Genomic DNA, 17,623 nt, shown 5'->3' on the forward strand with positions numbered 1-17,623 from the left:
AGAGCTACAGCTAACTCGGGGCTAGGCAGGCTCTGCAGCCCCTCCAGGCCCAGGGCGTTACCCATCGGACGCTGCGCCCCAGGCCCACCATCCAGCCTGGCGTGGGTGACTGCCTGCCTGTAAAATTGAGAGATAAAGACGGGGTTGGGAGGGGGGGCAGGTCCTAGACGGGGACGGGCAGGGGAGCGGAGAGGAGGAGCCAGAAGGACAAACTGTGGCCGCGGGCTCTGCTCTCCTGACTCCTGGCTAGGCTGGGCCATCCAGGCTACAGGTGCCGGTGTCTGCTTCCACAGCAGCGGGGAGAAAGGCCAGCTTGCCAAGGACTGGTTGCCGACAGCCCTATCCAGGGGACCCGGCTCTCACACAGTCTAGGCCGTGGCTGGGTCAGCCCACAGAAAGCCCAGAGACGGGACCCCATCTCCTTGGGGGCCATCTCCACGGGCACCAAGGTCACCTAGGGGCAGATGCAGGTTGCCTGGCCATGTTCAAAAGCCTGTAGGTCACCAAAGGGCCAGCAGGGGACAGACACACAGGCCCCAGGCCTGACAGAGACACAGCAGCACGGCAGACACACTCCTCATTGAAGCCAGAGGGCCAGGGGTGCCCGACCCCAACAGCACTCCTCACCGCCCCACCCTGAGCTCCCAGGGCACAAGAGGCTGAGACAGTCCTCACCGCAAAGGTGCCACGGGGACGCCCAGACCGGAGACCATGTTCAGAACATCCTCTCAGGAGAAATGGACTGTGGCATTAGCCAGGGGCCCCTCTCCCCCCAGGCCTCTGGGCTCCGTGGGTGCTGGCTGCCTCCAGAGGCTGACGAATCCTGCCCCAACCTCCCTCGTTCCTTTCAACAACTTCTACCCTGGGCCCCGTTTCCTTCGCATCAGGACTGCTCCGATCCCAGTGCCTGGGGACCAGCTGGAGAGGAGGGAGTGTGGCAGGAAAGAGGCCTACCTAGGTTGTTTAAGCTGATCGGTGGGGGCTGAGATCTTTCCTGGGAGAACAAGGAGTGATGTGTCGCAGTGGAGCCCTGCTCCGAGGGGGCCCCTTGGGTGAGTGGGAGGCGGTGGTCGGCCCCTACGTTTTTCAGCAGAGTTAAGAGCGTCTTCCTGGTAACAACTAGTAAGGTTTGGGGAAGGGGAGATCGCACAGGATCACAAATGATGTCAACAAGCAAGTGAGAGGCCCCTCCTTTCCACACACGGTCCCCTCTCTCATCTACCAGGCGGCCTGGGTATGTGGGGGAACCGGGCGCCCGGGAGGCCTGACCCCACCCTGACAGGGCGTGCTGACTCCAGTCGCCTGTAGCCCAATAGTTTCCTGGGGCCCAGGGCAGGTGCTGAGGTCGACCACAGAATCTGGAAAGGGGTCGAGGTTACCCGGTCTGAGTATTTGGGGTCCCCCTCTTTCCCTTCACTTCTGGTCAAGAAAACAGGACTCCCCCCTCCATACACACATCTCTACAAGCTACCATGAACAGTCAGAAATCAAAAATTTAAAAACAGGAAAAAACAAAACAAAACAAAACAAAAAACCCACGACAATGGGGCGCCTGGGTGGCTCAGTCAGTTAAGAGTCCAACTCGTGATTCGGGCCCACGTCATGATCTTGTGGTTTGTGGGATCGCGCCCCGTGTCGGGGCTGCACGTACGGCAATTCTCAAAACTGCCGAATGCAGAGTCCCTCCCGGGGCTCGAAAGGGACGAGCCAGTCCGCGGGCATTTACCCTCATCTAACAGACAGGGTAACTAAAAAGGATGTTTTCAGGAAGTAGCACACACACACGTGCGCACACACAGTCACCTGCGCGCCCATGGCAGCCTCCACGGCTCCCTGAAACCCCCCGAGGGGCCCCGGGCTTCTGCTGAGGATGATCTTTCTCCAGCCCGGACGCCAGGGCTCACCAAGCGAGCATGCAGTGTGTGCCTCAAGCCCGCGTGCACACACACTTGTGCAGCGGGCATGCATCCACCCGCGGTTCTTCCTGCCAGTGGCTCCATCCGGGAATTACTTACTGCCTCCCCCACCTGCCTCCCCCCGCGTCCTGGCACCCGGAGGTGGGATGAGGGCGGCACAGAAGGCGACACTGGCTTGGCAAGCCCCTTGGAGGGTCCCACCTACTGGGTATGGCCCTTGTGCTCGGGCACAGGAAGCTTTCCCTCTCTGCCTCCCAGGTGCTCCTGGAAACCCTACGCAGGCAGCGAGTGGGGTGGGTACGGACAGGATGCTGGTGCCGGGCTGCTGGGACCACCCCTCCTCCCCAGTGCATGCATCACCACCACCCCCCCCCCCAACTCTGGGACCGGAGTGCAGGGCACTTACGTTTGCTGATCTTGGAAGCTATGAAAGCAGGAGTCTCTCCGAGGTCATTTGGGGTATCCACCTCTGCCCCAAACACAATGAGGGCCTTGATCATCTCCACGTTGTCTTTCTGTTGGGGATGAAGTGAGGGGGAAAATCCAACGGCTCAGGGAAAGGAAGAGAAAAAGGACGCCAGCCTCTTCCGCTCTGCCTACCGACTCGGCGGGCCTCTCACGGCACGGCAGAAGGTGCTAGAACCCTTCAGGTCCCCCACCCGTTTAATAACCCAGGCAGAAGCTGGAAGTGACTCACCCCAGGTGCCAGCCCCACCAGCTCCTGGAAGGAAGCAGTGCATCAATGACCCCCGCCCCAGGGGCCACGGGGCCACTGAAGGGTCAGCTGCTGATCACTTCCAGAAGCAGCAGCAAAGGGTGAGCGGGGAAAGGGAAGGCTGTCTTGTCCATCAGGTCTAGGGTGCCACTTCTGAGGGGGCAACTGGGCACACGTCCTCCCTGACGGCAACCTCCAAGGGCAGCTTGCCTCCAAAGCGCATTAACATCGGAGGCTGGGTGGGGCAGGGCGGGGCGTGGTTTCCCAGAACAAGCCAATCAACTGGCTGCCTGGAGACCTCACTCTGGTCTTATCACCTCCCTCTTGCTGGGGCCTGATCTCCTGGCTTGGAGAATGAAGACTTGTGTCTAGAATGCAGTTTTCCAAATAGTGGTTCATGTACATTAGGATTTATACGGGGACTGGTGATTATGCATGCTTGAGTCATTAGTTACGCATTTCTGTCTTGGTTTCCTTCTTTTCGTGTCACTGGTTTACCACTTACGGTGGCGACAGAACATCTCCTTTGAAATAAATTTAAGTAAGATTTAAAAGCAGGCCAACTTAGGGGCGCCTGGGCGGCTCAGCGGGTTAAGCGGCCGACTCTTGATTTCAGCTCAGGTCACGGTCTCACGGTCTGTGAGATCGGGCCCAGCATTGGGCTCTGCACCGACAGCGTGAAGCCTGCTCGGGATTCTCTCCCTCTTTCTCTCTCTGCCCCTTCCTGGCTGGTGCACACACGTGCTCTCACTCTCTCTAAAAATAAATAAATAAAGACTTTATAAAAATAAGTTGATAAAAGCAAACCAACTTAAAGAAATGATTGAGCACTAATTGTGCAAGTGACACATCAACGTGCCAAAAAATGTGAGGCCGGTCTGCAAGTTCCTGAGGTATGGGAACCAGTGAATGTCAGCAGTCCTCAAAGTGACACGTGTGCCCCCCCCTCCTCCCCCCACCGAACGTGTGAGACCCTCTAGAGGGTTTGTGAGGTTCAAACTGTTTTCACAGGGACCTCTGGCTGGCTCAGTTGGAAAAGTGTGCGGCTCTTGATCTTGGGGTTGTGAGTTTGAGCCCCAGGTTGGGCGTAGAGATTACTAAAAATACATTAAAAAAAAAAACTGCTTTCATAAGACTATCAAGATGGTGTTTGCTTCTTGCATTGTGTTGACTTTAGCACTGATGGCATAAAAACAATGATGGATAAAGCTCCTCGTGCCATAGCAAGACGGTGACACCGTTGTGGTGTTCTTCTCTGCCACTCACTAGCAGTAAAAAATCAACCAATTAACAGGCGCCTGGGTGGCTCAATAGGTTAAGCATCTCAGGTCACGATCTCATGGTCCTTGAGTTTGAGCCCCGCATTGGGCTCTGTGCTGACAGCTCAGAACCTGTAGACTGCTTTGGATTCTGTATCTCCATTTCTCTGTGCCCCTCCCCTGCCTGCACTCTGTCTCTTTCTCTCTCTCTCAAAAATAAATAAAGACATTTTAAAAAATCAGCCAATTAATTAAAAAGCCAGTCTCACTTTGGAATGCCCTTCATGAAGCAGTAAGAATGAATTTTATTACGATTTGACATCGTGTACTTGTGTTGTAAGATAGAGAGAAAGCCTGGGCATTTCTGTGGCATACCAGAGTACAACTGTTATCTTGAGGAAAAGCACGTAGGCAATTTGCTGGAGTTGTGAGCAGAAGCACGCGTTTTTTTCCCCGGGAACACCATTTTTATTTGAGACCACGACTGACAAACTACGATTGTTCAGCCTTGGGTATCCAGAAGACGTGTTCTCAAAAATGAACGCAGTGAGCCTGGCACTTCAAGAAAGAAAAACATCTGACGATATTTTGTGCCAATGACAAAATTCAAGCTTGCAAACAAAAATGGCAATTCCAGAAAACTTGTACATGCCACAAGTGGGCTTGACAGCTTTGACGGCTTCCCCAAACTGAAAGGTTTTTCTGATGAGATCAGTGGGGATATTTACAAATGTGGGGTTTTGATAGCGTCTGATGAAATGGGTCGCCGTTTCTACGCATACATGGTGAACCGGTATTTTCTAAGGAAATTACGCACGGGTAAGAGATCCATGCCAAGTACAAGAGACACCGGTGGAATAAAGTGTTTAATGTAACAAAGCGTGAAAAGCTCCTGGAGATGGCTGCTCTGCCCACTGCAACTGACTTGTCAGAAACTACCCTTGTCCAGTTTTGGTGCAACATCAAAGAATATCCATGATTCTCTGAAAAGGTGCAACTGTGCATCTTTTCCAACATAGCATTGGGAGGCCAGATTTTCTTCTTATCCCCCAACATATATTCAACAACATATTGCAAGAGAATAAATGTAGCAGAAGATAGGAGGCTCAGTATGTCTTCTCTGAGGCCAGGCATTAAAAAGATTCACAAAGATGTAAAAGGATGCCAACTCTTCTGGATTGTTTTTTGTTTTGGAAAATAAAGTTGTTTTGCATAAAAATGTTATTTAATTTGGCTAGCTTGTGATTGGTGAATTGTTATTTTTAAATGAATCGATATTTTGAGGGGGACCTGGGTGGCTCAGTCCGGTAAGCGTCTGACTTCGGCTCAGGTCATGATCTCACAGTTCGTGAGTTCAAACCCTGTGTTGGGCCCCGTGCTGACAGCTCAGAGCCTGGAGCCTGCTTGGGATTCTGTACCTCCCCCTTTTTCTCTGTCCCTCCCCCACTCATGCTCTGTCCCTCTCTCAAAAATAAGCATTAAAAATTTTTTTTAATAAGTGAATTGATATTTTGAAAATGTCTTATGTTTAAACTCCAATCTATGGCCAACAGGCACATGAAAAGATGCTCAACGTCGCTCCTCATCAGGGAAATACAAATCAAAACCACACTCAGATATCACCTCACGCCAGTCAGAGTTGGCCAAAATGAACAAATCAGGAGACTAGAGATGCTGGAGAGGATGTGGAGAAACGGGAACCCTCTTGCATTGTTGGTGGGAATGCAAATTGGTGCAGCCGCTCTGGAAAACAGTGTGGAGGTTCCTCAAAAAATTAAAGATAGACCTACCCTATGACCCGGCAATAGCACTGCTGGGAATTGACCCAAGGGATACAGGAGTACTGATGCATAGGGGCCCTTGTACCCCAATGTTTATAGCAGCACTCTCAACAATAGCCAAATTATGGAAAGAGCCTGAATGTCCATCAACTGATGAATGGATAAAGAAATTGTGGTTTATATACACAATGGAGTACTACGCGGCAATGAGAAAGAATGAACTATGGCCCTTTGTAGCAACATGGATGGAACTGGAGAGTGTGATGCTAAGTGAAATAAGCCATACAGAGAAAGACAGATACCATATGGTTTCACTCTTATGTGGATCCTGAGAAACTTAACAGAAACCCATGGGGGAGGGGAAGGAAAAAAAAAAAAAAAAAAAAGAGGTTAGAGTGGAAGAGAGCCAAAGCATAAGAGACTCTTAAAAACTGAGAACAAACTGAGGGTTGATGGGGGGTGGGAGGGAGGGGAGGGTGGGTGATGGGTATTGAGGAGGGCACCTTTTGGGATGAGCACTGGGTGTTGTATGGAAACCAATATGACAATAAACTTCATATATTGAAAAAAAATAAACTCCAATCTAATAAATATAGATGGATAAAATCCATATAAACAAAAAAATCTTTGGGATCTTCAATAATTAATTTTTTACACTATAAAGGGACCACATAGACCTCAAATTTTGAGAACTGATGGACTAGATCATTCTAATGGCTCATTCAGTGCTGAAAATGGCCATGGTTTTATTTACAGTTTCCACCTCCCAGGGTAACAGTGTCTCCACCACAGTGATGGCCTTTGCTATAAAACAGGATGTCTTTGAGTTTGCCCTAAATCTACATCTTTAAAATTTTTTTTTAACATTTACTTATTTTTGAGAGACTGAGAGAGACAGAGCATGAGCAGGGGAGGGGCAGAGAGACAGGGAGGCACAGAATCCGAAGCAGGCTCCAGGCTCTGAGCTGTCAGCACGGAGCCCGACGCGGGGCTCAAACCCACGAACCGTGAGATCATGACCTGCGCCGAAGTCGGATGCTTTACCAACTGAGCCACCCAGGTGCCCCAAATCTACTTTTAGAGTCCCAGATGCCTCTCCAACTCCATCACTTGGAAATCTGTTGAACATACTTATGTATACACGGTATTGCTACAGAATGGGAACACACACACATCCGTAACATAGTAAGTCCCTTCCCTGAATTCCTTATGTTCGTACTCCAGTTGTCTATCCAGACTGGAGGGGGGAACTCTGCTCTATAATAAACCAAAAGCCGCGGCCAACACCTACCATGGGCCACGGAGATGTACAAGCAGACCCTGCCTCCCAGGAGCTTACAGCCCCCCCAAGGAGATAGAAACAGTATGCAGACGGGTATTTTTCCCTGATGCAGGAGAGGAGAAGTGACATCTGAGGGTTGCCCACTGGTGCCAGGTACCACATGTGTCATCTGGACATTCCTCCTGGGGTTACCGAGCATCCACCGCTCACTCCGCAGCCAGTACCGACACCCCCGGTTTCCAGATGAGGAAATCGAGGCTGACAGGCATGACGTGACTTGCCCAAGGCCACAGCGGGTAGCCAGAGCCATCGCACCATGCACTTGTCACATGGGGGACGCGGGAGCCAGAGGGACAGGGGCATAGAGGAAGGAGACGACACTCTGGGCTGAAAGGGGGACACGGAAGGTTCCTAAGGGGGAAGGCAGGTCTGAATGGAGTGTAGGCAGGTAAGAAGATTCTGAGAGGCGGGGAAAGGAAGAGGGTGTCAAGGGAGGGAGCGACGGGTAGCCCCCCACCCACCCCTGCAGGCTCACCGACATGGCCAAGTGCAGCGGCGTGTTGCCGTGCTCTCCGCGGGCGTTGGCGTTGGCCCCGTAGGTCAGCAAGGCCATGACACAGTCCAAGCGGTTGCGCATCACGGCCACATGCAGGGCTGTGTTCCCCAAGCTGCTGGTGCCGTTCACGTCGCAGCCCCGCTTCAGCAGCATGCGGGCCATCTGCGGGAGAAAGGGTCCGCGCCCAAGGAGGCGGTCACTAAGGGCGGCAGTGGCCGGCGACACCTGGGGGCTGCCACTGCCGCCCTGAGCGGCCGTCAGGTATCGGGCCTCCAGAAAGCACTAGCAACAAGAGCTCAGGTGGCAGGCTCCAGTTCTGGGGGTGGCCCTACATCTTGGCTCCCACATCATCAGCAGGACGGTAGAGGACAAAGAGCTGATTTGTGCTGGCTGATTTAAGGGGCTCCCGGGTCCTTTCCTGGAACTAACGGGACCCCACGCATCTCAGCAAAGTCCCACAACTTGCCCTGCTCCCTGTGACCTTCCCTGGGATCCTGCCAAAGTCTGGCCACTCCCTGGGCCTCGGCGACACCGGCCCCTGCATGCCCCACAGCCCTGGGGAGCCTGGGACGCGGGGAGGGGCGTGGCCTTTGGAGCCTGGGACGGGGCGAGGGGTGTGGCCTTGGGAGCCTGGGCCCTGGGGAGGGGCGTGGCCTTGGGAGCCTGGGCCCTGGGGAGGGGCGTGGCCTTTGGAGCCGGACAGTCCTGAGCCCACAGCTCAGCCTTACTTCCTCCCAGTCCTGGGAGCTTGGGTAGGCCGTCACACCCTCTGGACCTCAGTTTTCTGTGGCAATAGAAATGCAAGTCCCTACCTCACAGAGGGGTGACAACGAATGACAACTCGTACACTCGAACACGAAAGGCCGGACTTGGCGACTCGCTCAGGGCAGGAAGGAGGTACCCTGAAGAAGTTGGCAATCTCCTCCCTCCTGGCCCGTCACAACGGACCACAATCTCTGGGGCATCCAGGGCCCTGTTGAGCTGTGCTTCCTGGAGGTGAGGGACCAGAGGCCTCCACCCTCCCAGGGGCATGGAGCTTGGCTTAGGGGCGGCCCGTGGAATCGCTGCCCCACCAGGCTCTCTGTGGGCACAGCCAGTACCAGCACCAACTTCTGTTTGGCACTTTATGAAGCCTTTTCTCACACGTCACCTCGCTGATTTCACGCCTCCAAAGCCAGGCCATAGGACCCCCAATTCATACACAAAGAACCCACAGATAGGGCCCTGAGCCTGCTAGCAGCAAAGCCTGCGGGACCACTATGAGATCAACCCCCCAGAATCATCTCAGGGACCTCCTTCCCGCAGGCAGCTGAGGAACATGGGGCCCTGGGACCCTGCCCCCTGCCCCCTCCCCCCCACCACTCACCCTCAGACTCTGCCTACCTCTGCGTTCTTGGCCCAGTGGAGGGGGCTGGCTCCATAGCGAGGGTCTTTGCTGTGGATCTGGCTGCTGTCCATGCTGATGATCATTTCAGCACACCTAGGGGGAAGAGGAGACAAGGGGCAGTATAGAAGGCCATGGGATGGTGGGAGGTGGCCTGGGGATGGTGGGAGGTGGCCTGGGGATGGCTGGAAAAGGCCACGACTTGGGGGCTTCAACCACTGGGGAAGAAGAGTTTCTGCAAATAAAGTTGCAACAAAACCAACCAGCACGTGTGCTGTGGTATGTCCAGGGTATCCTGGGCCCCTATACACAGCTCAAGCCCCCGCCTCCAGGAAGCCTTCCCTGACGGCAGCAATCGGCCATGATCACTCTCACTGGTGCTGGCTTTAGGGTCAAGCCCCAGCCTCCTCCCTGGTGATCTCCGGAAAGTGGCTGAGGCCGTCTGCGACACGGGCGCGGTCCTAGCCGGACTCGTGGGGGTTGAGGGAGAGAAGACATTTCATTTCTGCGCCTGGCACGTGGTCGCCCTCCATCCCCTGGCCCTCCCTCCGCTCCTGCTGTTTCACGCAGTGACCTGCGTCCTGCGGGAAGCACAGGCACAGCAATTAAGGCTGCAGCGACTTCCCACTCCCGGGCGTACAGCCAAAGGAACGGAAAGCAGGGACTCAGACAGATACTCGTTCCCCCACATTCCTAGCAACACTGGCCAAAAGGGGAGACAACCCAAGTGCCCGTCAACAGATGGAGGGGAAAACAAAATGTGGTCCATCCGTATATTACTCTGCCTTAAAAGGGCAGGGAATTCGGATACGTGCTACAACACTAACGACCCTTGAAGACAGCTGGCAAAGTGAAAAGTCGAGTCCCTGGCCCCAACCTGGCTCTGTGAAGGTCAGCCGAGTTGACGCTAACAGCGGAGGGGCTCCCAGATGGGAGCGGGGACGGAACCCCTCTCTGTGGCCCTGACACCTGTGATCGCTGCCACCAGCTGCCGCGCGGTGGCAGAGGGATGGCCCCGCCGGGGCCCTGGGAGGACGCGGCTGTGGCAGGAGTCGGGCACGCCCGAGGTGTGAGGCTCCCTGCGTCGTCTCATGTGCGACGACCCCTTGCGATCTCTGCCAGCCCCACAGGGGAGGCCTGGCAGGGGAGAGAGGAATGCGGCTAGGGGTGTCCAAGGAAGGCACAACGTGGGCAATTCCAGGCCCCTGGACAGCAAGGCTTGGGGAGGCTGAGCTGAGCAAGAGGGAGGCCGCCGTGTTACGTCTCAGCTATGACACGGCATCACCCACCACCCGTGCCCATTCCGGCTGCAACCTGCCCCCGGGGAACCTGACCCCTGGGGGTGAGGTGTCAGTACTGTCTCCAACCGTTTGGTTAGGTCGTTCTGAAAGTTCTTCTCCATCTTGGCTGTGCTGGGGAGGACATGGCAAGGGGGGCTGGCCCAAGCTTGGACCAGACCTTTGAGGGGATGGCGTCACCAGAGGGGCCGGCACGGTGGGGGCAGACTCCAGAAGAGGAAGAGCCTGAGGGACGGCCAGGCTTGCCCCCGCCCCCATGTGCGTGCAGCCCTCTCTCCTCTTCCCCCTGCCTGTTTAGCACAGCCCAGAAGGACCGGGTGACCTCTGTGTCTCCTGTCCCAGAGCTGCTTTCTTTTCCATCTAAGGCCAGCGCCTAGCACAGTGTCCGGACTGTGGGACCGACTGCCTTGTTCATTCATTCATTCAGTCAGCCATTCCAGACAGCGTTCCCACTGGGCCACATTTTAAGATATTCCTCTCTTTTCTCACCCCCCACCCCCCACACACACACGCATACACACATACCCACACTCCACATGGAGAATCTTCCCGAGAACAGGGTTCCCCAGGTCTCGGGAGAAGGGAAGAAGCCCCAGATTGGTCTGGGGCTCCCCACGGCATGCGCCTGGTACCTGCCTCCCAGCGGTGCCACCAGCCAGGAAAGATGGGGCAGATGGGGCTCTGGGCCACCTTGCCAAGCATTCCTGGGCCTCGAGCCAGGAAGCTGCAGAAGCCACAGGGCAGCACTGTAGCCAGGAAGGAGTTCGGATCGGGCTGGTGGGCTTGGGTGCGAGAGGACCCAGGTCGGGTGGGCCCCTCCCTGGGGCTGCATGTGACTCCAGCCCAGGAGGACCACCTGGGGGAGGTGGAAAGGGGAGGAACCCCAGGGAGGATTTGGATCGTTCTTCTCCAGTTTGGGAGAGGGAGGTTCGTGGCCAGAAATTAAGGTGCGTTACGGAAAACATCTGAAAGCTCTGCTCTTTGCACAGCTGACTTTCTGGATGGAGATTCACACCTGCTACACGTTCATCGAGCACTCTGTTCGTGCCAGGCCGGCCCTGGGCACCAGCATCTGATACACATCTAATGAGCCTGGGGAAGCCACTGCTCACTTGGGCGTGAGGACAAGAGATGTCAGAGCTAGAGAGCCAGCCAATGGGGCAGGGGGCGGGGGGGGGGAGGGGGCGGTCTTACCCTTTATGGGAGAACTTCATGGCTGTGTGGATGGGGTAGCCACTGGGCCCCATGATGTTGCACCGAGCGTTACAGAGTAACAGTACTCGGACCATCTCTTGCTTCCCCATCTGGCAGGCCAGGTGGAGTGGGGTCTGCCCTTGGTTGTTCACCCGGTTCAGGCCGGCCGATGCGTTCTTCCCTAGGAGCTGACAGAGGGAGACTGGGGTGGGCTGGGGCCTGACAGAGGCAAGCCCCCTGCGTGACCCTCCCCGACACCTTCCGGGCCAACCCCCTCCGCCGACTTGAGGGGAAGGGAAGTCTGCCGATGAGATAACACGGGTAGGATTATAACCCGGGTAGGAACGTTAAGGGAAGCCCCGGAGAAAGGAGGTTTGGAGGCAAACAGGAAGCTGTCTGTGCCAGCCGGCTGGGGGGCTGGTCCGCCATTGCTGTGGCTCGTGGGAAAAATTCCTGGGGGTGCCTGGATGGCTCAATTGGCTGGGTGTCTGACTTCGGCTCAGGTCACCATCTCACGGTTCGTGGGTTCGAGCCCCATGTCGGGCTCCGTGCTGACGGCTCGGAGCCTGGAGCCTGCTTCGGATTCTGTGTCTCCCTCTCTCTTTGCCCCTCCCCAGCTTGCACTCTGTCTCTGTCTCTCTCTCTCTCTCTCAAAAGTCAATGAACATTAAAAAAAAATTAAATAAAAAAATTTTTCTGAATTAAGAAACTTAAAAGGGCGTTGTTCCCAGGGATGGGCACTGGAGATCTGGTCCCACCGGACCATGAGCCCCTTCAGGAAAGGCTGAAATGAATTCACCCAGCCCAGGGTCAGGCTTGGTGGGTGCTTGGGACAAGCTGAACTAAACTGACTGGCTGGACTGGACCTCTGACTTCATTTCCTGGGTTGGAGGACCTCCCGAGGGTGGTCAGAGTACAGTGACCAAGGATGTGTCTCTCCTTGGCGAGCAGGAGGAGGGAAGGGAGGAGAGGGTACACCCTCCAGGAAGGAGCTCGGGGCCAAGTGGGGACAGCGGGGTGTGGCCAGCACCGGTCACCCCCGCTCACCTGCAGCACCTGGGAATTGTCCCCCTGGACGGCGTAATGAAAGGCAGTCTCTCCGTTGTTGTCCGTGACATCCATCTGGGCGTGGCAGTACTGTACCAGCTCCGCCAGGATCTCCCCGTCGCCCTTGCGGCAGGCCAGGTGCAGGGGGGTACAGCCCTCCTCATTCTCCCGGCTATTGGCACAGCTGTGGCGGGGGGGGGGGGGGTGTGGGGGAGGGAAGGAGGGAGGGGCGCTGAGAAACTCAAGTGCAGAAGAGGGAAGTGGGCTTGGAGCTCAGGGGCATTCACGCCATGCTCAGGCTGCCTGGTTCAAACCACTTATTTGTGGCTGATGTGATCTTATCAGTTGTTCAGTGGCACATCCGTACAAGACACGCGTCCTAGGCCCACGCCAGCCTGAAGTGGGAGGCAGGCAGGGTGGGGTAGAGAGGGTCGGAAGGCAGAAATCTCATTAACCTCGGGCAACTGGCTTAATCTCTCGGGGCTTCAATATCCTTATCTACGAAAAGATAACAATAATAGCAGCTGTGCCAGCCCTAGGAAATGGACAGAAGCACTGGGAAATGAAACACCATGATGGTGTGCAAGAACAGGTCCGTAGGCTGTAAAGGGCAGTGAGGAGTTTTGAGCCTAGGGCCTGGGAGCTGAAACGAGCTGCAGTCACCTCAGGGCAAGCAGGCGAGCCGGAGTCCTGCGGTGGGGCCCACATGGTCCCTCTCAGGGGTCACTTCCACTGACCATTGGAAGTGTTGGCTGAGGGGCCATATGCAAGAAAGCGGTCCAGCCACCAGGAGGGCACCCGGATCCTTGGAAGGAGATGCAAGGATCTGAGGCCTCTTCGGCCGTCTCCAGCGGAGTGACCTTGCACGGGCCACGTAGTCTCTTGGGGGGATGATGACCCTTCATGCGGGTATCGGAAGGACTCAAGTTCATGGTGGGTATAACACACCAGGTGGGCCTGGCACCCGTCGGGCCCTACGTTTCTCCTTCTGGCTTCAGTCCGGCGTTCGTATGCTCCCCACTCAGAGGCAACACCGTCCCGCAGAGGGGAACTGAGGCAGGGCTGAGAGACTCCCCGGACCCGCCCGTCCACACACACAGACCCGCGGACCTTCCTGAGGGTCCGGCCCTCCTGGCCCACCTGATGACGTGGCTGTGATGGAAGCACTCTCGGATGCCCAACTCCACCGCCAAATGGGCCGCCGACCAGCTGGGATGGCTGCGGATGAGGTCGGTCAGCTGTTGCAGGGCCTCGACGTGCAGGACTTGGCTGGAGCTCTCGTAGAAGGGCGGCAGCTGGATAGAATAGTGCTGGAAGTTCACGAGGGCGTCCGTCTCCCTCTCCAGCTGGAAGAGTCTGTGGAGCCAGGGCACAGGAGGACGACACAGAAATGAGCCAGCCTCAGCCCACACCCTCGCTGGAGTCAGAAGCCCTGGGTCCCCGCGGACGGCTCACTGCCTGCCTCTGGCTGTGCACTGACCTGTTCCAGCTGGACTCCCCTCTCCACCACGCACACGTGCACACGCATGCACGCACACACCTCTAAATGGAGTCAGGATTTTCTTTTTCTTTCTTTCTTTCTTTCTTTCTTTCTTTCTTTCTTTCTTTCTTTCTATTTCTTTCTTTCTTTCTCTTTCTTTCTTTCTTTCTATTTCTTTCTTTCCCTTTCTTTCTTTCTTTCTTTCTTTCTTTCTTTCTTTCTTTCTTTCTTTCTTTCTTTCTGTTTTATTCATTTTTGAGACAGAGAGAGACAGAGCATGAGCAGGGGAGGGGCAGAGAGAGAGGGAGACACAGAATCCGAAGCAGGCTCCAGGCTCTGAGCTGTCCGCACAGAGCCCGACACGGGGCTCGATCTCACAAACCGCGAGATCATGACTTGAGCTGAATTCAGACACTTACCTGACTGAGCCACCCGAGCGCCCCAAACCCCTGCCACTGTTCTAAATGGAGGGGTAAGTTAATGAATGAAACAGATGACATGGCCTGCCTTCCCGGAGCCCATGTTTTTGTGGGCGAGATCAACACAATGAGTAAGGTAAAAATCAAAATAAGAAAGTACATTAAACAAACTGCCGCGGAACGAGTGCTATAGAAAAAACAAAGAAGAGAGGACAAGGAAGGAAGTTATTCCTCATTTTCCTCGGCTCCTCTTTGTTTCATCCTGCCAACTTCTTAACATCAGTGTGCTCCACGTTAAATAAATGCTGTTGCTCTGTCGGGTATAATGACACTAAATGACAACTAGAAATGACACTGAAAATCGGGGCGCCTGGGTGGCTCAGCCGGTGAAGCGGCCGACTTCGGCTCAGGTCACGATCTCGCAGTCCGTGAGTTCGAGCCCCGCGTCGGGCTCTGTGCTGACCGCTCGGAGCCTGGAGCCTGTTTCAGATTCTGTGTCGCCCTCTCTCTGACCCTCCCCTGTTCATGCTCTGTCTCTCCCTGTCTCAAAAAGAAATAAAAATGTTAAAAAAAAAAAGGAAATGACATTGAAAATTGATCATTGGGCTTAGCATCCACTGACGACTTTGACAAGACACTTTAGGTGGAAAGCAGAGCCTGACTCGAATGGTTTAAGAAGGAATGGAATGGAAGAAGCCGGAGAAGTACAGACAGTATGTTGGAGGGGTTTTGCTGTAGAGGGGAACAAGCAGAGGTAGCTAACGGGGAAGGTGGAAGCAGGCGTTTGGATTCCGGTGAGAAGAACCCAAAAGAAAACAGGATCTCTCTGAGGCCTTCCACTCCCACGGCAGACTAGGTCATGTGAACGGGAGCGCCTCCTCGGGACAACCAGAAATGCACGACAAAATATAAAAGGCCATCTGCTTGAGGCGCTGGATACCTAAGTAGACTGGGATGAAGTGCCAGGCTGGACGGATTACAGAAATCTAGGAAGTGAGCCTGGTGTTGAAGGCTGCTGTCACTTGAGAGGCCGGAGGGATACACCGGAGCATTAACAACCTCGTGGGCTCGGGGGACAGGGACCGGAGGCCAGGGGCGGGGCACCTCTTACCGTGGGTGGGCACCCTGAAGGGCTAATGCTACCAGGTACCTGGGAGAAGCAAACATAAAAGAAACAGAAGGCCAGGCTTCGGGGCACCTCGGTGGCTCAGTCGGTTAGGTGTCCGACTTCGGCTCAGGTCATGATCTCGCAGTCCGTGAGTTCAAGCCCGCATCAGGCTCTGTGCTGACAGCTCGGAGCCTGGAGCCTGCTTCGGATTCTGTGTCCCCCACCCCTCTCTCTGCCCCTTCCCCACTCATGCTCTGTCTTGCTCTGTCTCTTAAAAATAAATGTTAAAAAAAAGAGAAAGCCAGGCTTCAGCTGATTTCTACAAGCACTGGTACAAATCCAAAGTGTAGCACACAATCAAAACTCACCAAGCACAGAGGAGATACACATGAAATGCAAAGAAACCAACAGAAACAGATCTGTAAGTAGGGGGCTGCAAACCCTGAAGTCTTCTGACACAGGCTTTAGAATAACTGTGATAAGGGGCGCTTGGCTGGCTTAGTCAGTAGAGCGTGCGAGTCTCGATCTTGGGGTCGTGAGTTCGAGCCCCACGTTGGACATAGAGCTAGCTTACTTTAAAAAAACACATAAGTACAACAGCTGTGATAATATTCAAGAGGATAAAATAGAAGGTTTAGAATTTGGGCAAAGAACTTGAAACTATTTTAAAAATGGAAATTACAGAATTAAAAAATACAATTGTCAGGGCACCTGGCTGGCGTGGTCGGTAGAGCACACAACTCTTGATCTTGGGGTGGTGAGTCTAAGCTCTGTGTTGGGTTTAGAGATTACTTAAAAATAACATCTTAGGGGAGCCTGGGTGCCTCAGTCGGTTAGGCGTCCGACTTCGGCTCAGGTCATGATCTCATGGGTTCGAGCCCCGCGTCGGGCTCTGTGCTGACAGCTCAGAGCCTGGAGCCTGCTTTGGAATCTGTGGCTCCCTCTCTCTCTCTCTGTCCCTCCCCCACTCATGCTCTCTCTCTGTCTCTCAAAAAATAAATAAACGTTAAAAAAAATTAAAAATACATCAATAAAAATAAAATCTTAATAAATAAGTGAATACATACATCCAATTGCCAACAGTTAAGAACCCAGTGGCCAAATATAAAAGCGGACCGGATGTGGCCTGAATGGCTCAGTTGGTTAAGTGTCTGACTTTGGCTCAGGACATGACCTCATGGTTCGAGAGTTCGAGCCCTGCATCAAGCACTTGGCTGTCAGCACAGGGCCCACTTCAGATCCCCCGTCTCCCTCTCTCTCTGCCCCTCCTCTGCTCGTACTCTCTCTCTCTCTCTCTCAAAAATAAACATTAAAAAAAAAAAAAAAACTTAAAAAAAAAGCAGACTGGGAAATGCTGAAGAGAAACTAGTGAATAGGAACATAGGCCAGAAAAGAGTAAACGGAATAAAGCCTGAAGAGCCTAAGGATGAAAAGGCAGGACAGGAGAAAAAGGACACAGAATATATAACGAAAAGATCTACCATAGGTATAAGTGGCACTACAGAAGCAGAACAGAAAAAGAACGGCACAGAAGCCATGTTTGAAGAGTTCATGTCTGTGAACTTTTCAACATTGATGAAACCTTTTTTTAGACTGACTGAAAAATATCTACACGCCCTCCCACACAAACACAAAAATAGAAATTCGCACTTAGGGACCTCGTGCAGGTTGTTAAAACGTGGCCCCCAAATTCTTTGACACTGCTCCCATTGAGTAGTGGTGCCTTATGGCTCTTTACCCTTTAATTTGACTCTGTAACTGTTTTGCCAATAGAATATGGCAGAGGTGATGCCACTTTAGTTTCTGGAGCAAGGTCTTAAGAGACTGGAAGTTTCCACCTCTTTTTTCTGGGGACCCAGTTATCATGCTATGGGAGAACTGACACAACCCACAGGGATGACTCTTGACCTTGGACCCTTAGCTCTGGACGAACTTCCAGGCAACAGCCAGCTCCAACCTGCCCGCTGTGAATGAGTCATCTTAGAATTGGACCCTGCAGTCAAGCCACCCTGGCTAATACCATGCAAAGTAGAAGAGAGCTTTGCCCACTGAGCTCGGCTCAAATTGCATATTTGTCTGGGCTACACAACTGATTGTTGTTTTGAGGCAAGTTCTAGGGTAGTTTGTTACACAGCAGTAACAGAGGACGACACACATCCGTCAACATACTGAAACACAGCAGCA

The 17,623-nt window shown here is 54.0% G+C and overlaps 1 protein-coding gene across 5 annotated transcripts in view; it reads right to left on the reverse strand.

Moving 5' to 3' along the window:
- Nucleotides 1-17,623, reverse strand: part of PLA2G6 (phospholipase A2 group VI) — a 59,861-nt gene that overhangs the window by 18,867 nt on the left and 23,371 nt on the right. For 4 of the 5 annotated variants that reach the window (XM_042993253.1, XM_042993252.1, XM_042993251.1 and 1 more), the window contains 7 exons: nt 13,573-13,788; nt 12,433-12,616; nt 11,386-11,573; nt 8,893-8,989; nt 7,489-7,671; nt 2,323-2,431; nt 955-1,119 (listed from right to left, as the gene is read on the reverse strand). In XM_042993253.1, coding sequence (XP_042849187.1) covers nt 955-1,119; nt 2,323-2,431; nt 7,489-7,671; nt 8,893-8,989; nt 11,386-11,573; nt 12,433-12,616; nt 13,573-13,788 — 1,142 coding nt within the window. The remainder of the gene's footprint in view (nt 1-954; nt 1,120-2,322; nt 2,432-7,488; nt 7,672-8,892; nt 8,990-11,385; nt 11,574-12,432; nt 12,617-13,572; nt 13,789-17,623) is intronic. The other variant, XM_042993255.1, reaches the window with a different exon arrangement.

Source organism: Panthera tigris, chromosome B4, assembly GCF_018350195.1.
Source record: "Panthera tigris isolate Pti1 chromosome B4, P.tigris_Pti1_mat1.1, whole genome shotgun sequence".
Taxonomy (NCBI): Eukaryota; Metazoa; Chordata; class Mammalia; order Carnivora; family Felidae; genus Panthera; species Panthera tigris.